Here is a 23,515-nt window from a genome sequence, read left to right as displayed (position 1 = left end):
TACTTTGTGCAGCTCTTAGTGCTGAATGTTGTTGCAGTTCCAAATAGAAGACATGTTACTACATATCCTTGACAAAGTATTTTTAGAATTGTAGATTTCATTAGTGGAAAATGACGATTTTCTTTCCTTTAATTTGAGTTGAAAGTTCAATGGAAATAATCTATGACGTGTTCCAAATTTATGTATCGGTAGTTTAATTGTTTGAGGGCGCTTCACTAAATTAAAAAAGAACGTGCCTGTAATGAAGGCAGTTTGTGCAACGGTTTCCGTGGCATCTAGAGAAACGTTATGAACTTTTTTTAAATGCTAGTGGGGTGGGACTAAGTCCCTTGTACTACGGCCACTTCTGGCCTATTGTACCAGCCCCAGATGACAGGTGAGGGTGATTGTGGAGCAATTGGTGGAACGAAACCGAAGTACTCGGAGAAAACCTGCCCCAGCGTCACTTCGTCCACCACAAATCCCACTTGACCAGACCCGGGACCGAACCCGGGCCGCCGCGGCCAACATTATGAACTAACTTACTTACTTACTCACTCAAGGAGCTGAGCCCTTCTGGAGGAGCCGCTAATTCTGCAGCTACTCAAGAGTTTCCCAGCATTTTATGGAACCCGAAGGTTCATAACCGTGTTCACAAGAGCCCTCCACTGNAAACAAATATTCCCAATTTCCCTCTCGGGGGAAAAAAGGAATTATTAAAAACCATTGAAAACCGTTTGAAGCTTTTTTTCGGGAAGCGGTTGAATTTCGCTATTTATAATCTTTTCCTGTTTTGAACACAAGTTATATGAAGAGTTAAAATGAAATTGAAGTCATCTGCTCAGTATATATGAAGTCTAATAATATTTTTCTAATTTAATTACACTGCGGAAAATTGTAATTTATTTTCAAACAATTTTTTAATGTTGGCAGTACTGTTTCTTCGGCCTTTACGGATTATGTTCTCTGATGGGCAGAGTCTGACCTGTTCCAATTCTGAATTGACGCCGGAAACTATTAATCTTCCAGACATTTTTAGGTCTCTTTCGAAGGGGATAGGCCAGTGGCACGATCCGTACCTACACGGAACACAGACAAGCAGAAAGTCTCGGATATACTTCCGTGGAGCGAGAGGGATTTCAAATCGGAATTCTACAATTCGAGCGGTTGGACCACGCGGTCACTGAAGTAGCCCACACTGATAATTACGTATAACCGCTATAAATTTAAGTAAATAATTATGTCTTAAAATATCGGTTTTCATATTTATTATGAGTATGATACTGTGCATACTAATGCATTTTAAGAATAATTGTGGACTTCTTTATTTTGAGTGAAAATTTCTTTAATTTATAGACATTTTTCAACTATATAAGTTAGTAGCTTCTAACAAGGAAATGATTGTGAAACGTGAACTGAGTACAGCTTCTATTAGATATTTGCTTACTTACTTAATCCGTTCCTCTTATGCCTTTCGGTGTCGAGGTTGTTTATTTCATTTTGATCATTTTACAGACTGTAGGACTCCTTGGACGGGTGATCAGCACTTCGCAAGGCCTCTACCTAAACATATGACAATACAACCACAGAATAAACGCATACACATACCAAACATCCACGTCTTGTGTGGGATTCGAACCCACGATCCTGACTTCCGAGCGAGCGAAGACAGTACATGCCTTAGATCGCTCGGCTACCGTGACCGGCTTGTTAGATACTAATTCTAAAACATGTCCCTGAGACACTGAGAAAGAGCTGAAAAAAAAAAGGCAGGGCTCCGGGTAGAGAGTTGAACTCGAGGCCATCCGAACACCAAAGGGCATTATGTTATGTAGGCAAGTGAAATGTTCAGAGAATATTTTCTAGCAAACATTTAAAGTGAAATTATAAAATCCTTGAACACGCAAATGTAAGAAAGGTAAAGGTATCACTGCAACAGGCCGTCGAGGCTCCCACATTTTCTAAACAATTCGCTCACAGATGATGGTGAGTCTGTCAACTTTACGCGCCGGTCGCTCTTTACCCCCAGGAAGATTCCTGGTACTACTTTTGTTAGAGGCTGTGTCGACCCCAGGGCTATAGTGCGGCTGGAAGAATTAGGTCATTTGAAAAATCCAATGACCTCATCTGGAATCGAACCCGCTACCTTCTGGCTTGTAGCTAATGTCTCAACTAACTACACTACTGCGTGCACCACATTCATTTAACACGTAGAATAGGAAACGTAGTCTGTTCAGAGAATTGACGTTACACCCCCCACCACCACCACCTCCATGGACTAGCATTGCGAAATGTTGGTAGCCTATATCCAGGGGACTCAACGTATTACTCAAAAAAGGATCAAGGAAGACCAAAACAAAGTCTTTTATGTAAGGTAAATTTATCCCTCTGCTTAACTAATTAAGCAATATGCCATGAAGGCATGTGTGGGAGTAGATTTGCAAATCCACATTTTCTTGACCTCGTCACTAGCTGGAGGTGAGTAGTCAGCTTCACGCCCCCGTCGATTTACCCCCAAGGAAAGAGCCCCCGGTATCTATTAGATAGGAGGATGGGTGAACCCCAGAGCCGTTCTGGACGACATGGAATCTTTTAGTTATAAAATATAAATGTGTATTTATTTGTATGAAGGGAATAGTGTCTTTAACACAGAGAGATATTCGAGTGGACGAGGAAACCCCAGTGCAGATGAGAGAGCCGGGGAATCCCCGAGCTAATCAAGAGGAAGAGATATCGCAAAGTTCCATTAGGGGACAGCTCAGCAAACAATGAAGTCTCCTGACGCAGCACCATGGGCAAGCAGCAGATATTACAACGGTCTTGTAGGGTCCCGGGATCAGGCCAAACCCAGTGCCAGTCTCTAGATGATTCGTTCTCAAGCTTTGTTCCGCAGCACCTGAGTGGTCCGAGAGTAATCTATAGCATATGTTTGCTATAGGCTCGATCTTGATGCGTACATTAATTGTGGGTACTTGAAGTTAGAGTAATTATTGTTTTCTGTGACTGACATTTGTTTGCATTGTAAGGACATTTTAGTGTGATGGCTCAATTTCAGTCTTCCATTTCAGGAGTTATATGATCCTTTGGACAAGAATTTATATTCTAAAGGGTTCTGACGATGATGTATAACATATACAATTACTGGGTTTTTGGACTTTTCCACCGTCCGGAATTCTAGGAAATATAAAACACGACGTTTCGGAAACTGAAGACTGAAGACGGAAATAGATCCAGTTTCCGAAACGTAGTTTTTCTATTTTCTAGAATTCCAGACGATGGAAAAAAGGTAAAAAAATCCAGTAATTTTGAGAACTTTATATGTTTAGATTGCAGTGGCGTGGAACTGACAAACTGAACACGTTGGTGAAGCGGAAACGTCCCTAGACTTAAATTTCAGATGTGTTCCGTACTTATCTTGGTGGCGATGCTGGGTGTCCTCTGCTCATCCAGGCAAATAAAGCATTACCCACTTCCTTTCAGATTCTTTCCAGCTAATCATTCACGGACCATCCCATTTTCGACTGTATAAGTTTAGATACAGACGGAGTTTTGGATTGGATGATTGTATTTATTGTAACTTGTACATTCACAACAGTACAGCGGTATAGCTATTATACACACATTATAGTTCACCGTTACAGATGCATTAGGTTTCTCTGTCTTCACTAGTCGTATCCTAGAAACGGATTTATAACCGTCTCAATGTAAATTAAGATCACATGCGATGTCGTCTTTTGACAGTCTAACTGCTATCTTGCTGTTATTCTGCAGCTGCACATACCTAAGACTTAGACTCAGTTCAATTCCTCTGCTCCAAAGCTCATATCCCGGCAGAATGTCATCCCGAAACTCAACTCCTCACTTCACGACTACTGTTCTATTCTTCTTTATAACCACTCTGCATTGACCACGCGGAAAACACAGCCTCTATAGTTAAGGAGGCGTGTTTACTGATCCGTTGCATAGCAATGGATGTTCTATTGTTGCGCATGTTTGCTTCCGAGCGAATGTGTTTACCGAGTCGTTGCATAACCATGGACACACACGTCACAATACTGACAGCATCGTAAAATAATCCATGAAAATATTAAGATTTCATTCCATAAATAGTTGTTCCATGAAGTTGCGGTATTCTTGGATGTGACGCTGTGCAGTTTGGTAGATAAATACCAACGTTTCGGAAGGCTGTGCCACTTTCATCTTATGTGAGTAATAAGAGTGAAGACAGGCCGTAGGTTCCTCCGAAACGCTGGGTAAAGTCCATTTACCATGCAAATCATGGTGCGTCGTCTTTCNACGCTGTGCAGTTTGGTAGATAAATACCAACGTTTCGGAAGGCTGTCCCACTTTCATCTTCTGTGAGTAATGAGTGAAGACAGGCCGTAGGTTCCTCCGAAACGCTGGGTAAATTCCATTTACCATGCGAATCATGGTGCGTCGTCTTTTTACCTGGGTATACAGCTCACTTGGGCCCTGGCCTCTGATTTTGAGTTTCGTGATCATTTTACAGAGGGTAGGACTCCTTGGACGAGTGATCAGCTCGTCACAGGGACGAACTTTGCGAAGGAAAATTCACAGTGGGGAGGGGACCTTTCTAGGTAAGTATTGTCACGTGTTGGGTGTATAACGCGACAAATAATTTCACGCCGTCTTGGATCTAGCGAATTTATTGAGCACTTTCTCTCACAATTACACAATTTACAATCTCACAACTACTGCCATCGGCAGTATCACAAATACTTCTCATGCTGTAGTCACTGCCATGCACCTGATACAACCCGACTCGGCGACTGCTAGATTGAAACTGACTGGTTACTCTCCCTCTCTCTCTCTCTCTCTAGTAACTCTTATAAACCCTCAATCGGACAGCGGAAAACTCACATCGCTTCACTGTTGCGTAAACGCCGAGTTTACAGGCGTTGCTGGGGAACGCTGCCGAAAGTTGTTTATAGCTCCGTAGTGACCGCGGTGTCCCTTGTTATGTCACCGCGGGGGAGGGGGACAGAGTGTTGACTGGCCTGTTACCGTAGCAGTGGCAGTTGCTCCGATGCTGTTACGTCACCGCTGGAAGGGAGGGGTGTTTACCGAGCGTTGCGCCGTCCACGTCACGTTGCTCCCTTCTAAAGGTTGTTCGTCCCGAACAGCCTAATGGTACATCCCCGTTTTTTCCTTTCCCGTTGCTGTGCTTGCTGTGTCTCCTGTTGTTTCGGCTACTCCTCTTGCAGCGACTATTCTCCAGCCGTTACATCTTCCGCTCCCTTCTTAGGATTGTTCGTCCCGAATAATTCCATGGTCCATCATTCGTCGATTCCGTCGTTTCACATTTGTCCCTCACATTCATCCAACCCTCATTCACTCGTTCTAGCTGGGGAGGCAGTTGCTTCTGTGTTACCGGCTCCTCCACCATGCGCTATTTAATTTTTTCCGTTTCGGAGGGGGTCGACCCCTTCTCAAGGTCCAATCCTTGTCATTCCGTAGGCTGACAGAAGATCCGACTATTCGATTCAGGATCTTCACTCTGACAGTCTCATAGAAGGTCTTCTTACGAGTTCTTCTCCCTCCTAGTTGCGATCGCTGTCATGATCTACACCCTCCAATGGCGTCCTTGGTTGGCACCCCTTGCTTCTCGCATAGCGGCCGTCTGCCGCCTATGTTCTTTATCCCCGTTCTTCTTTCCAGGTTTCTTGTTCAGCATTGACCCTGGTTGAATATTTCTTTACGAAATCTCCCTTTCGCCATGTCACACCTGCACGGCTGGTCATATTTCTGTCGGCAGCCAATTCGTGCCGCGGTCCACACTTTTCTTGGATCGTACATTTCCTGAAGATGTTCCATTTGCGCCATGACACTGTTGCATGACGGGACACCTTCCTGCTCGTTTTGTTCTGCCGTGCCACTTCCACACGGCGGCTCGTCCCTCTGAGGGCGACTGCCAGTTTTCTTCGGCACCCATCCTTTTCCTGGGTCAATTTATTCATTTTTTCGCTGGTTTCGGTCCTTACGCCTTTTCTACTTTGTTTCTCCGACCCGCATTACTTCGGCGTCTTCTTCGGCGACCTCTCGTTGTTCTGCCGCCTCAGGTTTCATGTCCACTGACGTCGGCTCTTCTTCTTCTGGGCGTGCCTCCATTTCTTGGCAGGCCATCATCCCTTCTTCTGCTAGATGCGCCTCCGTCGTTTCTCGGGAGGCCACCGTCTCCATGTCTCTCTCTGGTTTGGTTTCGGCCACCATCTCCTTGTGGCTGGTGCCCATATTTTGTCGCATGGCTTTCGCCCTTGCTTTTATTGCTCCCGTTTCCGTGGCAATCTTTTCTAGCCAGGCTTTTCTATCGGCGTCTGCTTTTTATCGGTTGGCGTCTAATTTTGTCATGAAATCTTCTTTGCCTTCCTATCGGCCTCCATTTCTTCCTTAGCGGTCTTTCTAATGGCGACCATTTTCGCCACTGGGCGTTCGAACAATTTTTCCTTCTCCATCGTGTGGAAATATAATGAGTTGTAACTTGTGGCGTGTTTAAGTTCGTAAACTAATTCTGACACCAAATCGTCACGTGTTGGGTATGTCACACGACAGTATGTTTGACTTGCTTACCAGAATATGAATATAGGAAATATGTTGAAAATAGGATCTTGTAATTTCACATTGATGATGTAACGGTCTACGTCACTAACTGACAAAGACGCAACGTCATGCGTGTAACAGGTGGAGTATACCAATTTGCCAATCTGCTTGATGTGAAACTCCAGAATAATGTAGTAATAATACTGTAGAGTATAGACTCGTTGCTGGGCGACACGTTCCCGTGGCAACGGACACAAACACAATAATAGAAGAACGGTGTCTTCTATCTGGTCCGTGTCGAGATGATATGACCAGGATAGCTGGAGTAATGAGTTCAGTTGTGGAGTGTTAGCCATCTGGTAAAGGCGTGACGACAAAGCTGAAGAATCTCCGTTGTTAAGATCCCTTACCAGGAAACAGCTAGTGAAAGCAGACTGAGAAAACTTAGCGTGTAGTGATTTCTATAGTGTATAGATCAGTGATGGTTTTGTATTTGCGAGTTGTGTGTATAAGTGGGCAATAAATCCATTGACCAATCCAAAACCCCGTCTAAAGTCACACCCTTACATTTGACGATATTAATCACTGTTGGAACTTCAAACCTCACATCTGTTCATTGGTTCATGATCAGTTGGAAGTACACATGTATATACTTATTTTCATTGTTAGTGGGGTGGGACTATGTCCCTTGTACTGCGGCTACTTCTGGCCTGTTGTACCAGCCCCAGATGACAGGTGAGGGTGATTGTGGAGCAATTGGTGGAATGAAGATTGGCAGGGGAAACTGAAGTACTCGGAGAAAACCTGCCCCAGCGTCACTTTGTCCACCACAAATCCCACTTGACCAGACCCGGGATCGAACCCAGGCCGCCGCGGTGGGAAGCCAGCGACTAACCGCTTGAGCTATGGCGCGGGCCACACATGTATATAGTCTCTCTGAAATATCTTCAATATTGCGGGATCATGAATAGCAACAGTGTTTACAGATATAAACTATGTTACTGATTTCGTGGAAGTTGATATTTAATTGTGCAACCAATAAATGCTGATCCATAAGAACGTCACATGCGAGATCTCGCTGAAGAAGAATTTTTCTTCTGTGATGTTGGCACTTCAACCTATGATTCACTGTCAAAGATATTCTAGACAGATCATAGCAGAGCTTCATAAACATGTGCCGCAGTTGGGAGCGCTGAACTCCACTCGGGTACAAGTAGGGGGAGGGAGAAATTCTTGAAGGAAAAGAGGAATATCGTTTTCATTACAGAGGGAAATAGAGTTTACATTTCTGTGTCCGTTATACCGTAAATGATACGTCACTAGATGGGATTTTGGAGGAGTTCAGAGAATGGGCATTGTACACTTCAAAAAATCTGCTCATAGCGTCATTTCAGCTTCAACTGCATCACGCGATACGAAATATTATGACCGTGTTATAGAGGATCAAACTGCGATAGAAACCGAGACTCCGGGTTGCGTGGGAGAATTATGGCAAGAATTAGAAGGGTAGTGGTTTCAGCTGCATTGTTAGTGAAAGGGACAGAAATTCACTCCAACCAAGGCCTTGTTATAATCCATACAATGGAGTTAGATGGAGGACTTAAGCGGCCTCCGTAGTCTAGAGGTAACGTTCCCACCTCATGACTCGTAGTACGCGGGTTCAAATACCCGGCGGAGGTCGTCGAATTTTTAAGGACGGAAAAATTCAGGGAACAAGTCCTCCGGGAGGGACTTTAAGCCGTGGGTCCCGTGTCGTAGCTTTACGGCACGTAAAAGAACCTCATATCTCCAAGGGAGGTCACTGAGCCAAATTAACGGACGTTTCCCGCCCAACAGGGGTCTCTAATACCTCTGGTAGATGGGGGAAGCATTATAGATACCTCTCAGCTAGTAGAGCCGGTCTCGCTGGCTGGGCGGGACTGATGGTAAGCACCAGTACCGGTAGGATATAGAGACTGGTAGAAATCATAGAGGGAAGCACAATGGACCAATACAGGTCTCAGTGCATGGGGAAACCCACCCTCTCCAATAACTAATAACTAACTAGATGGAGGACTTGAGGTGGCCATGATATCGGACCCGTCTTAATTCCACTACAATTTTTCTTATGGGGGTTTGTTCAGGATGTATGTGCTTTCCGCCTTTACCTGCAAATGTTGATGATCCATGGCTAAGATTTACAGAAGCAGTTGTAGATATCACGCCAGAGAACCATGTCGCACCTGGAAAGAAATTAATTATGGGTGGGATATTTGTCGTGCTTATAGGGAAGCCAACTCAAACACTAACTCTTATATATCAGAAAGAACTTGTTATACTTGGCTACGTTTCTGTATATTTGGTTGTCATACTCCACTTATTCATGATTATATATATCCTCTCATATTTATTAAGCTACTTTAGAAACAATTTATATTTATATGTGGTAGCAAAAAAACCGTGGCTTTAGTCTGCAAGCGAAGTATACCGACCTAGCGACAGCCAATTGTCGGTGAAATTAGTGTCGATTTAGCGGATAGATGGTGTCACATGGTCAGCTCAACGAATCCCCACGGTCGTTAATCTCGGGTTCCTAGTCCTCAATTATCCTCACGAGGCTGAGTGGACCCTGTTCCAGACTCACTATTTCTCAGAAAATGTTGCAGCGCCGGGAATCGAACCCTGACCTCTGGATCTGTATGCGCAAAGTCTCACCACTAGGCTACAGAGGCGGTCCATGAAAGAAAATTGAAGGTTACAGTTCACTGATTACAGCTTATGCTTCGTACTGTTTGTCTAAAACACCTCTGAAGTTACGTCATATCTTGAGCTGACAACCTTACGGAAGAAAAAGTCCATGTCTTGAACGCGATCTCCAGTATAGAGATTTTTGTTTCCGGTCGTGTGTTGAAAATAAAGTTTAGGAACTGTCCAGTGACGACATAATTACGAGTATCTCTAGTGACGGCACACCTTCTTCGGGAAAGCAACGGCATCTAATCTCTGACCAAAGATCGGATACGTGTACATTGGCCGAGGTTTTACGTATATCTTCTCAGTCACTCTAGCCAAATAATATAATGATAGGACGATTAATGAGAATTGATTTGGAAAATATGTGAAAGGAAGCAGTCATGACCTAATTTAAAGTCGTACTCAGTGGTCTAGTGGTCAGAGTTCCCGGGTTCGATTCCCGGCACTACCAGATTTTCTGAATAGTGGGTCTGAACGGGGTCCACTCAGCCTCGTTAGGATAACTGAGGAGCTATTTCAAGAAAATAGCGGCTCCGGTCTAGAAAACCGAGATTAAGGGCCGTTGGGATTCGTTGCGCTGACCACGTGACACCCTCTACCCGCTAAAGTTGACACTAACTTCGCCGAGAAGCGGCGCTCGCTCGGTCGGTATAGTTCGCTTGCGGACTTAAGCCACGGTGTTTATGTTTTGTTGTAATATTTGCCTTGAAAGAAAACGACGGAAAATTTCAGTCACGATAGATATTCGACTAGTCTGAGCGTTTACTTTCACAAATTTCCAAATCATTATTCACTAATCATCGTACAGTTCGAAGCTCTATAGTTGAATAAACATAAACTAAACGGAGCATATCAGTAACACATGAATTAGGTAGTGCTTCCCAGTGGCTGTTGCTGCTTGCGAGTGATGTTGACCAATAACCCCCAAACCTTACCAAAGCAACCATTGAATGAACGAATTGAGATGGAAGGTAAACCATGCTACTGGTCGTGTTTGTAGGCCCACTAATGGTGTTATTTCAACAAGGTAAATAAATATTGTACAGTGCCGATTCTGTCAGCATCCATTTGACGTGTTTCGTGCCCGTCACACAGGCAGACAGTTCAGTTCACTTTGGATGGGATCTAAATGTGGATTCCTTTGCCAACTTACTAAAATAAAATTTTCCAAGATTTTACAGTACCCATCTTATATTGTGTTGAAACGAACTGTATTAACTGCCAGTAACTATAATTTCTTCCTACATTTCAGAAAATAATTACATGAACTTCGTGTCTCATTTTTTTCATTAATGAGATCTAAAAGATTGTGACGATGGTACAAAAAAAATTCCGTGGTTTTAGTCCGCAAGCGAACTACGAGTATACCGACCGGGTGACCGCTGGATGTATAGCCAGGAATTCTGACCACTAATCCAAGAAGGCAGTGACACGGTATATTGATGTATAAGGGGTGGGCCTTCTTGGCCTTTGCAACGCGACCACACTGATCTATTTTGCCTATTACTACAAATATTATGTTTCTGGACATTATCCACCGTCCTATTTTATTTGAAACGAAACGTTTCGGAGACTAGTGTCTGCCTCCATTTTCAGGCAAAAGTTGGGCTCAATCGATAGAGTAAGTTTTACCTGAAGTCTCCGGAACGTTGTGTTTTAAACAGAAACAGGACAATTGATAATGTCCAGAAACATATTATTTACATTTGTTTATTGTTTATTTAACAACTTTGTGCCGAACTAATTGGTTCAGTCGGTAAACCTTCGGACCTGTATTCGAGAAGAGCCCCGTTCGAACCCCGCCGGATTAGACTGTGCTTGTTGAAGTCTTTCTTGAATTTCTCCAATATCTGAACGCGAATTCCGGGATAATACCTTGAAATAGGCCACGGTTACTTTCTTTCGTATCGTCTCAAATTCATAGTTCAATATCGCCTCATTATTGAAAAAAATAGCCTGAGCTACTGAAAGCTTCATTGAATAAACTACAAATAAATTAAATAATTAACGACACTGTAAGTAGCACCAGCCTGTAAGTATGGCATTGAAAAAGAGGATAGCTCTTGAGTAATGAATCCGAAAAATGTGGAAGGAAACAGTCGTGGCATCGTCTGAAATGTCATACAGGCATGTATCTGGGGGAGTGAGGAAAACCAAGAAAAACCTGAAATAAGGACGGTAGTGTCCCGGCCGAGAATCGAGCCGGGCACCCCCAGACTACAAGCGACTTGATTTTCAGGGATAGTCTTCCAGGTGCAACTTGTTGTCGTGCTCATTAACTGTTGGTGTGTTACTTTGTCACTGTTTCATAAATGATGCTTCTACGTCATGTTTCCACCTGCTGATGACCTTATAAATTCGAAACATGTCGTAGAAATATCATTTATAAAAAAATGTGACAACGTAACACACCAAATGTCTACGATTGCGGAGAGAATTTGCACTTTCAAGAATGTCCACACAAAATAAACCTCTAACAAATGCAACTCCAAACTCCGTGGCCTGTAGTCCGTAGGCGAACTATACCGACCGAGCGACCGCCGCTTGTCGGCGAAGTTAGTTCCAACTCCCCACGGCCGTTAATCTCTGTTTTCTAGACCGGAGTCGATATTTACGTGAAACAACTCCTCAGTTATCATCATGAGGCTGAGTGGACCCCGTTCCAGACCCAATACTTCTCAGAAAATGTGGTAGCGCCGGGAATCGGACCCGGAACCTCTGGATTTGTAGGCAGAAACTCTGACCACTAGACCACACAGGCGGTCCTAAGAAATGAAACAAAATTTTAAAATATGATAGTGCTCATCTAGCGTAAAATGTAAAATGATAAGCCTTGCTATTTACTGAATGACAGAAGTTTCATTGATAACATTAAGATTATAAACAGGGGACTGTAAGAAAATTGAAAGATGGATCAATCCCAAAGACAGATATTTTTATTTTATGAGTTATTTACATATACTAATTACATAAGTAGCAACAGATATACGACTTATTATTACATGAAAGAAATGGGAACTTCGTACATACAATTCTTGCTCTGTGTGTGTATGATGTTCTGTGACAAATGTGAAGACATAGAAAATAAACTGAAAATGATTTATTAACATAAAAATTCTGAAATCTATCGGGAAGATCTTCCATCAGCAGTTGGGCTCAGAAACAGTGTTGAAGGATCACCCCAGAATTTGCACGTATTAGCAAAATTTTGTGCACGAGCAAGACAATTAAGGGACACAAATTTCTATTACATGACATTTTAATTCAGTAGAAAGTAACAAATTGTACAGATGCTTCCTTATTTACAAGTAAACAACAACATACTACTAATACAACGCTTTACTATTATACACAATGTAATAAATTTCCATTAATCGTTAAATGGAATTTTGTTTGTAGTGAGAGTATTTATAGGTTTCTTAAATAAAATATAAATTATTGGGGTGTCTTTTCATGCTTTTAATATCTTAAGAAGCGAAACTAATCTATATATTACATCCCCGAATAAATATCCACTTGTCTATATTTAACACACTACGTTATCATATGTTATAAATAATTAATTTCTAATTTACAATCGATCATTTCACAGTTCAAATATATTATTAAATAAATTACCTCAAAGGAAATAGGAATACCACAGCATTTAAGAAATCAATGGATAAAGACTTTTATCAATGTGTATGGTAAATCTATGCATTTTTATGATATATCTAATTTCGTCGCACGGAACTAAATTTGATATGAAACTGGGTGTGTTTTTTACAGATAATTATAACAGTTGTTTATAGGTGACTCCAGAATGAGACAGGCAATTTATGGAGAACAATTAAACGTAAGTGAGCAAGACATACCAAATTTCATATCGAATTTATTGCGTTGTAACACGAAAAGTGGTACGCCAAGAAAGTGCGTAGTTCTACACTGTATAAAATTTGCTATTTTTAAAACATGCTACCTCTCATAGACAAATTGAATATCAATAAGAGGCCATGTTCTATATATACATATATATATACTGAGAATAAAAATACTATTGTTGCAACACATTTTCGTTCATTTTCAAGTTGCACAAGATATTTTCGAAATATTTTTCAGTTGTCATATTTTATGTTATAACCCGTGTCTATAGAATAAAAAATAGTAGAAATACTTTCACGAAAATAAATTGCACCCGTCTTAGGAGAACATGTATAACCTATTTCTTTCGAAAAAAATCTGATATTACTTCGTTTCAAGTTTTTCTTTTATTCAAGCGTTCTTTGTGTCCATGTAGCTTGGAAACTTGGTGTAAAGTTCAAAGTCGCTATTTGTAGAGGAAAACCCAAACTTTGAAGTCCATGGAACATATTCTTCTCGAATTATGTTGGCTTTCAATCTATTATATGTGTATTACTTCACGCGAGTTTGGTTTTCTTTGAATAATGTTATAAAGGCCACTTCACATAAGGGTCTAATTGATTTCTTGCTTATATATTTCTGGCCCTTTGATAATTTTAGCGGATAATATGTGGGTACTTCTAACAAATGAGTTTTGACCTACGTACTCTTCCTTCATTTTAATTTATTCTAAAACTTACTTAAGGTCTACCTATATTACAGGGTGATCCGTTTCAGATATCACATACCATACGACGCACTGTGCTCGCTGTTGCAGTGAGACCGTTATGTTTGTCTCTCATCCGCTAGCACCGCCACGCGGCCAAGCTGCTGAATCGCCTTTAAACCCTCCATTAACCCTACACGGAGGCCGCGCCATAGCTCAAGCGGTTAGTCGCTGGCTTCCCACCGCGGCGGCCCGGGTTCGATCCCGGGTCTGGTCAAGTGAGATTTGTGGTGGACAAAGTGGCGCTGGGGCAGGTTTTCTCCGAGTACTTCGGTTTCCCCTGCCAATCTTCATTCCACCAATTGCTCCACAATCACCCTCACCTGTCATCTGGGGCTGGTACAATAGGTCAGAAGTGGCCGCAGTACAAGGGACTTAGTCCCACCCCACTAGCAATAAAAAAAACCCTACACGGATATTCTTCTCGCTCATATTCAAAAAATGCTCAGAGACACGTACATTAACTTGTATACAACTGTTCATTTTTCTGACATCTCAAATGAATCATCCTGTAGATCATGGTGATATCTGGTATCCGTGACTTCCGTTATGTAATCATGACCATGTGTTAATTTCATACATTTCGTTTTTTTTTTAAGGACTCATATTTAATATTCCTCTTCTCCATCTCATGTTGTAGGCAACCAAGCCTATTTCGACTTCACATTTTCATTCCATATTTTAAAAGGTCAACGTCGGTCTCGGATTCTCTTCAATTTATTACGTAGTCTGCTCCAACATTCATTCCTCAATCACTCTGTCCTTATGGTCCATAGAGTTCTTTCTCTATTCCTACATTTTATTTTATACTGGCTGTATTTTCAGTTATATAATAATATATCGTCAAAGATTATGCTGGCGGTAGCGCAGCTTCTGGTAGGGTCTCCATTGCCTGGCACACGGAGAAGTAGATTCTATGCAAGGACGAATACTTTAGCCATCCAGTGAGGAAGTTTTCGTGGTTAGGCTGGTAACCCTTCCAATTACAGTGCTTACATACCATTTTGGGTTTATGTTGCTAAATTTTAACACGAGAGAAGAAACATCGTAAATAAAAGTTATGGGAATGTAGAATATCTGTTATGTCCCATATAATATTTGTGTAAAGGTCAGTGATTTCCAGAAACTCGATAAGTATGGCAAATTTCAATTAATTTTTCTCTAATAAAAACGTTGTCTAAAATTCTGTGGACGCCCTAAACATCTAGCGGATGTCTATTCCAATTGCAAAGTAATGCATGTACAAGTAACTAATATAGCGGAAGAATATTCACATGTAAAGGCACGCAATTATTAACCATTTGGAACCCAGTGGTTACTATACACACATCTGCTTTAACACAATAGAATTTTGCATTCTGCACACAGAGTGTATTTGTGTTCCGTATGATTCTCACAGTAAACAGCGACTGTTTCCCTAAACAGAATTAACCGGTTGGGCTCTGTAGCGGAGACGTAATGTGTTTCCTGTGAGATACGAATTGAATTGCTATATATTCTGCCCACGCAGTGAATCTGTGTGTTCCGTATGGTTCTCACAATAAACAGCGACTGTTTCCCTCAACAGCATTAACCGGTTGGGCTTTGTAGTGGAGACGTAATGTGTTTCCTGTGAGGTACGAACTGAATTGCTATATATTCTGCCCACGCAGTGAATCTGTGTGTTCCGTATGGTTCTCACAATAAACAGCGACTGTTTCCCTATACAGCATTAACCGGTTGGGCTTTGTAGGGGAGATGTAATGTGCTTCCTGTGAGGTACGAACTGAATTTTTATATATTATTTATAAGAAATTCAGTCTTTAAAATTTTTGTTTTTTTATTAAAAATTTACAATCTACGCCATAGTAACAATATGAGTAATAAATAAATGGCTTTAAAGGGTTAGTGTTACTTTAGAAGGTTTTTCTTTTGTATGGTTATCAGTTGTATGCCTGCTCTAAACTTGTTTGAACTTAAGTAAGCAACACACCATGAAGACGCCTAAGGGGGCTGATGTAGAGCTTCACGCTTATTTCATTTTCAAGTAGATGGAGGTGGATGTTCAGCTTCACGCTCCGGTCGTCTTACACCACGTGAAGGATCCTCCAGTACCCACTGGATAGGAAAGTGGTAAGGCCTCAGTGTAGGTCTGGAATAAAAGACTAATTTCTTGCCTCTGGGCCGGGAATCCACATCCGATTCTGTGGTTCTCCATCCTGCAGCCTTGTCCACTTACCCAGTAACTTATCCAGGTTCCAATTTTGTACCTGGGTTTGCACAAAACTGCAGTGAAATTTTCACGGGAAAGAGGTTCGATTTTCAGGAAGGAATTTATGAAATGTCAAAAATATCTCGGCCTCCTAGTGACGTCAGCGGAATGGTAATAAAGTAGCTGTGAAGGAAAAGTGATTGGAAGAAAAAATTCATTCACTTCAAACGCAGCATTTTTGCTCGAAAGTAGTTGCTGCAGCAGTTCTATTGAAAAAAAAATTCACATAATTTATAATCGGTCAGTAGTCATACGGTAATATTAAAATTCAAAATGGGCCGTTTACTGACCTCGTCGAATTTATTCGCGAAATAAATCCACCTCTTATCGAACACTTAACCAATTGTGAAAATTGCATTGTTTTCCTCTGGACTTTGCAGCCAAATTTGTATTTGTTTTCTTAAAAACCGTTACAGAAACTAGGACAGATCACGTACACGTGACTTCACGTGGAAGAATATTTGCAAACAAATAGGTACTGTGCCTTAAACATCATTCCTGTCCATATTTTAATCGGTTATATGGATTATATGAAAGCCGTTTAATTGTTTACTTTTGAAGTAAGATTTTTGGCAATAAACAAATTCAAGAGCTTTTAGAGAAAATCAAAATTCACAACGTTATAATTTGAATTCATCTAAAGTATTTAAACAAATATAGTTATTTCATAAATTAAGTAAAATTAAAAAGCAAATCTATCCTTGTAACAGGCCGTGGAGGCCCATAGGGTTGTGAGACGTCGAGGCTCCCACATTTTCTAAACAATCGGCTCACAGAAGGTGGTAAGGTTGTCAGCTTTACGCACCAGCCGTCCTTTACCCCCAGGAAGATTCCTGATACTCATTTCCGTTAGAGGCTGAGTCGACCGCCAGAGCCATAGAGGGGCTGGAAGGATAAGATCAACTGAAAAATCCAATGACTTAATCGGGAATCGAACCCGCGAGCTTCCGGCTTTTAACATAGTGCCTCAACTAACTACTCTACCGCGTTTTACATATAAGAAATTCACATTTCATTTTGTGACGATATTAAAGTTCAGATGAATTAGGAATTAAAATTTTGTTGATATAAAAATATTTCTCGGAAGTTTTCTTTCTCCTCTCGTCCTTCTCTTTCTATTTCTAAAATAATCAACGTGTGTTCTGTAACTGAGGTAAATTCGATCAAATTTTGCTTAGCTCTAAGGAATATTTCATTGAACTTAAAGTAGTTTACGATTTATTTATACTTTCTTCGTACTAAGTTTACTATGCATTATTTCCAATGACGCCCATTGTGGTAAAATGTTGCCCCTGTGCTTAATTAGTTAAACACTATGCCCGCAAGACATTGGGGAGTGGAGGTATAGCTCCACTTTCCTGGCGTCGGTACTAGATATAGATTGGACATCTTCACCCCCCTCCCTCTTTATTCACGGGGAAGGAGCCCCGGGCAAGGCCTGGAAGCTGTGGAGAAGAAAGAATCTTACATTGCCGAGAATAGAACCCGGGCCGTCCAGCCCATAGGCCGTCACTATACTAACTGAGCTTTCCCGATTAAAGAGGATATAGTCCCACATTGATACTAACTGCGAAATTTATCGCAATGTAATTTCACATTTATATTCACTATGGAAATTATAGCAAAGTAACTCCACAGCAATACTAGCTACTGACGTAACAGCAACGTAATTCTGAAGTGACAGTGAATGTTGATTCGACGTAATACATGACCGCTGTGAACTTAACAGCAAAGCAGTTGCCCGGTAATAAGTGAAACTGATCGAAATATAATTTCACGCTGATACTTGCACTTTTAATGTAATTTTATGGAATTGGGGTTCTTAGAGGCACTGCAGATGCTGAACAATTATTACCAACTGACGGATAGCATGTAAAGCGGATAGCACTGACACATTCATATGGATAAATCAGTAATATTTTTGACAATTTTTCATATTATTGTGATATTAATTCTCTGGGGAATTACCGAGTCTAATTAAAACTGATGCCACTCACTGTAGCCGAGAGGTCTTCGCTCGCTCGGAAACCGGGATTATGGGTTCGAATCCCACACAATGCATGGATGTTTAGTATGTGTATGTTTATTCTGTGTACAGGTAGAGGCCTTCCAACGAGCTGATCACCCACCCAAGGAGTTCTACCGTCTGTAAAATTATCATGAAACTGAGAAATCACCCCTGTGCTCCACAGTGGGAGCGAGAGGAAAAAAATTAAAACTGATGACAGTAGGAAGGGGGGGAAATGATTATCGAAGATGAAATTAAAGAAGAGGGATATTTTTAACAATGCTTGATCCCTTTTTGCCCTAAGAATATGTGACGTTCTTCATGTGCCTTATTCCAAACGGTTTCCGAGATGAAGATATTTCACTGTACATTTCCAAAATTGTTGTTAAGAAAGAGATATTACGTACTGTTTCTAATACAGGTATTAATTGTTCAAGTGACAAAGTTGGTACAGTTTACCTAGAGTAATACATTTCCAAAAATTCCACCGTCAACATCAAATCACTTTGCAACTCGTGTGAGGACATGGCGTGTTGCTAGTCTATACAGTCTTTGTCTATACTTCAATAAATTCATGTAAAAGATTTCTTGGATAGAATTTTTCGGCGCTTCCTTTCAGGTTTTGCTTCGGCATACAAACACCAGTTCTGTTTTTCTATCACTCCCAATTGTGTCTGTCGTTTGTTCAATTTAAAGCCATCTACGATAATTCTAATAGCATTAAAACTTATATAAACAAACCCGGAGGGATATAAAACTGATAATTTCTATTACAAAAGCGGCAGCCACTTTCACAAATGTTTACTTTATAAATTACTTACGCTTAATACATTATCGATTGACAGGTTTACGAAAAGACGCTGATGATGTTTATGGTAAAGAACTGGGGTATGAGCTACGGACGCAAGAAACGTAAATCGACTAACTTCGTTATCCATTACACGATTTCTCATCGAGGAAGGGAGGCCTGTGTATCTGCCCTGTAGCCAAGAGCATATATCTGACTCATGTGACGTTTTAAGGGGATGTGGAGTGTGTTTTTGAAGGCTGTTTAACTTCACATCTGAATTATAATAAATCAGAAAAATTGATTTCGAAAAATATAATATGAACATTTCCGTGAACGCTTTCATGTTATTAATTTCAACTGAAACAACTTTGCGACCAGTCTCAGTAGGAAATTCAGCTCAGTTCGTGACTTCACAGACCCTGAAAACATGAACAGATCTACTAAAGGCAGAATTAAACTGGCCTTATGCTTAATTACACACTAAGACATGAAGGCCTATAGAGAAATAAGGGTGTATCTGCACGCATTCATTTAGCCGTTTATTTTACGTAGCTATCAGAAACTAGACCATAAAACGTCAAATGTTAGGATCATTTATCATGAGAATGACGAAGGATTTGGAAGGAAGCGTTCATATCTGCTCCAAATGTTCTCCGGGAGCGACTGAGGGAAACCACGAAGAACCACGGTCATTATGGTCTGTGTTCTGGCCGAGATTTGAACCCAGCACTTCCTGTGTACGAGTCTAGAGCGTTAACGCTGCGCTAAGCGGCACGATCAATGGTTATTATTTCATTGGTGGGGTTAAGAAACGGGGGAGCCCGACCCTCATCCACTCTAATCAGTTCGTGCAAGTGATCACGTGCTTCGGTATACCAAAACAGTGAAAGTGGAGTCCGTCGCGGTGAGGAGTGCTACTAACAATGATCCAAAATTGAGGTGTTCGTTAGTTCAAAAGTGAATTTGTCCTCGAGGTTATTCACAATGCCTTGAAGGTGTAGAGCGAAGTGGAGGTAAAGGTACACACATACTTAACCTCGGAAATAGATTTTGTAGAGGAAAGAGCATACAGTATCCATTTGAGAGGACACGGGGTGAACCCAAGAGCCAGCTAAGTTGTGGTTGCGAGAAAGTCCTGCCAGGAACCGAACCCTGGCAGTCCAGCACGCAACCGGTTACTTTAGCGGCTGAGCTGCCGAGGCTTATACGTTACGGTAGTCGGTAGGGTAAGTGTAAAGGTAAAGTTATCCCTGCACTTAATTATTTAATCAAACACCACGGCATGAAGGCGTATAGGGGAGTGGAGGGACAGCTCAATTATTCTTAACTTCGGCATTTGGCGAGTGGTTAGCTTCACCCCAGTACCCATTGCCAAAGCCAGCTTGAACGCTATGGAGGAGATAAAAATCCCTTGCCACTGCTGGGAATCGAACCCTGATCGTCCAGCCCGTAGCCCAGTCGTTATACTGACTGAGATACCCCGACTCAAATCATTATGGAAGGTAAACTTAGAAATAAGAGTGTGGGGTTTGAATATTCGACAGAAATACTGTGGGCATACTATCAGGTACTGCTCAGTTTGTGTCAGTAAAGAGAAGTAACTTACTTGTATTCAACCACGCAGGTACATTTTTTGGTAAATACTTTTGTCAAAAGCACCCGAAAGTGTGTTTGGGCTGTCAGTGCGTAGTGATTTGTAAGGACCACGTCATAACTCAGGCGGTTAATTGCTGGTTTCACACAGCAGTGGCCCGGATTGGATCCTAGGTCAAATCATGTAGGATTTGTTGGACAAAGTGGTGTTTGTGCAGGTTTTCTCTGAGTACTTCGGTTTCCCCTGTAAATTCTCATTACACCAACTGCTCCACACTCATCAGCTATCATCAGGAGCTGGTACAATAGGCCAATTATTGGTCGACGTACCACGTGAACTCAGTCTCACCTCACATCCAGAAACTGAAAACAAACTAGGGCTTTATATGAAGAAGTTTCTTGAAGGCTCGCCTGAAATCCATGTTGAATATGGTATAGATTATAGGGTTTAGAGCAGAGTTGATATACCCTAGCCAAGTGATGAAATATATCAACTTGTCAGACGGACAACAGGAAACACAAAATGGTACAATGACGTACATAAGGAAGAACGGCAACCAGCACACCACGAACACACCCATGATAATCCCCAGTGTTCTTGCGGCGCGCCGTTCTTTCGACAGCGAAATCCTCTGTTTCTCCTCTATGAACTGGTAAATTGGAAGTTGCCTCTTGGCACCAGAAGGCGGGACGGGGACTGATGCTGAAATTGCAGAAGGGGGTGCATTCCCTCTCTGACATTCATTTCTTGATTTGGGCGATTCTGTCGTCGTTGTGTTTGTAGGTGGCGTCTGATTCTCCTCACCGCAATGATTTGAGCTGTCAACACACTGTGACCCCGATGGAGGATCTCCCATATTGTCCGTAACGGAATCTTCGGCTACTATGATCGGCTTCTGAAGGAATCTGTCTTTCAAGGAACCATCACCGATATTCTTCTTCCTCTTCTTCTTAGATTTCTTTTTCTTTTCCTTTGTCTTGGTGTTCCCATCACAGAGATGTGGATGTTCGTTGTGGTTCGTCTCGCTGCTTACGGAATCTTGATCATTGTGCACGACCTTTCCGGACATGTTTTGTGCCTCGCTGATTTTGACAACATTTAGTTTGGACGCGAGAGCTCTCTCTCTTAATCTCCTCTTTGTTGCTATGAAGATCTCTACATAAACAACAGTCATGATAAACAGTGGAATAAAAAAGGAACCAAGAGAGGAATAAACAACGTATCCTTGTTGGGACGTGAGTTGGCACGGGGTATCATTATGGAATACTTCTGGCCAGTCATTCCAACCAATGAGCGGTGGAGAACTGATAACTCCAGAGAGTACCCATACAACTCCTATCATGAAAAGAACACGTTTTAGAGTTCGTTTCTGTGCGTAGTTAATCGGATCAGTTATTGCCCAGTATCTGTCCAAAGCTATGGCACACAAATTTAATATAGAAGCAGTACAACAAAGTACGTCACAAGTTAACCACAATTTACACACGTGTATACCGAATTCCCAGCGTCCTAGAATTTGAACAGCAACACTAAATGGTAATACCAATAACGCTACAGTTAGATCAGCAACTGCCAGTGATACTATGAAGAAGTTCTGAACTATTCTCAGCGGTTTGTGCGTGAAGACACTTAGAATAACTAGAATGTTGCCAACCACGGTGAGAAGGATGATGGAGGTGAGCGTGAGGGCTGTTACTGCAGCCTCCCACTCAGGAACTGCTAGGGCCACACCCAAACTACTCCCGTACTGCACTTTCGCCTGGCTACAGTTCTTTTCCTCAGTTCCGTATGTGGTGTCGTTATTCCAGTCCGATTCCATTTTGAACGCTATTTACACGTTTTATTCTGAATACAATTAGAAGAGAACGGTGTAGTGACTAATGTTACGAAGGTCTGTTGAGTACACGTAATTATTATAAAATTTTCGTTTCACATGTTTTAATTTATACGGGGCTGATGAATCTGCGTGATGAATCCTTCTGTATTTAGACATGAAATTCTTGAGCTACCACACGTTTCATAAAAACGGTTAGATATAACTCTATATGCAATATCTTGTTACTCAAGAGGGCTATGTGAGCGGTTGTTGTGTTTTGTAGTATATCATAAAAATTTATATAATAAAGTTATGTTATTTCATACGAAAATTAATTTACATTCTTCGTCTATTCCAGAAAGTGACTAAGGTACGTAATGAAGTAGAGATCACGGATGTTTAAAATTCTTTCTTTCCATTTTCATATCTGAGTGTTATACCCAAGAAGTTTCATATGATTACTACAACACGAGGAATGTGATAATTTGTTTTTCCGTTGAAACAGGGAAGTCGAGAGTGCAGAGGTATTTTCCGCCGCATAAAGAAAAGGAGGCGTGGTTGTTCTGTTACAATCCATCGGTCTTGTAGGCAGTAGGAAGGGGTATAGATGTTACACAGGTTGTTAGTTTCCTCCACCACCACCACCACCACCACCACCACCACCACCAGTACTTCCGAGGGTTACTGCCAACACCATCACCAGGACCACAGAATGAGCTCAGTTGTCAGGATTGCCTGAAAGTACAAGAGCACGAGAAACTTAATTAGACCATGAGATCTGTTAAGCATTTCTGATCCTGAAGGCACAAATGCGAGGGTCATGGCATCGAAGACAGAGATAAATGAGGACAAGTAAAGGAAGATTCGGAAAAGAGAGATAGGATATGAAAAGAAGGAAAAGGCGAATAGGAGAAGAGGACAAGGAAGGAGAAGAAAAAGGAGAAGAAAGCTAGAAGGAGGAAGAAGGAATGGATAAAACGGAGCAGGAAAAGAGGAAGAGGAAAATGAGGAGAATAGGGGGCGGAGGAGGAAAAGTAGGAAAGGGAGAGAACACGGAGAAAGAGATAAAAGGAGAGAGAAGGAAAATAAAGAAGAGGAAAATAATGAAGAGGAATGGAAGGCTTATTCATGATGCCTTGGGTCCTAAAGAGCTAAATAAATAAACTTCTGTATTCTGTGT

The 23,515-nt window shown here is 41.6% G+C and overlaps 1 protein-coding gene across 5 annotated transcripts in view; it reads right to left on the bottom strand.

Moving 5' to 3' along the window:
- The window catches only part of LOC111871161 (putative tyramine receptor 2), a 132,126-nt gene extending 109,182 nt beyond the window's left edge, over positions 1-22,944 (bottom strand). For 4 of the 5 annotated variants that reach the window (XR_004513738.1, XR_004513740.1, XR_004513739.1 and 1 more), the window contains exon 1: positions 21,096-22,944. Coding sequence is in view for 1 of the 5 variants with exons in the window: in XM_023864043.2 (XP_023719811.1) it covers positions 20,893-22,338 (1,446 nt within the window). In the remaining 4 variants the exon portion in view is untranslated. Of the gene's footprint in view, positions 1-20,809 lie in introns of those variants that run through there. The other variant, XM_023864043.2, reaches the window with a different exon arrangement.
- Positions 22,945-23,515: the final 571 nt, after the last annotated feature.

Source organism: Cryptotermes secundus, unplaced genomic scaffold, assembly GCF_002891405.2.
Source record: "Cryptotermes secundus unplaced genomic scaffold, Csec_1.0 scaffold282, whole genome shotgun sequence".
NCBI classification, from domain to species: Eukaryota; Metazoa; Arthropoda; class Insecta; order Blattodea; family Kalotermitidae; genus Cryptotermes; species Cryptotermes secundus.
Note: the sequence above shows the minus strand (reverse complement) of the source record. Positions and strands in the feature narration are given on the sequence as shown.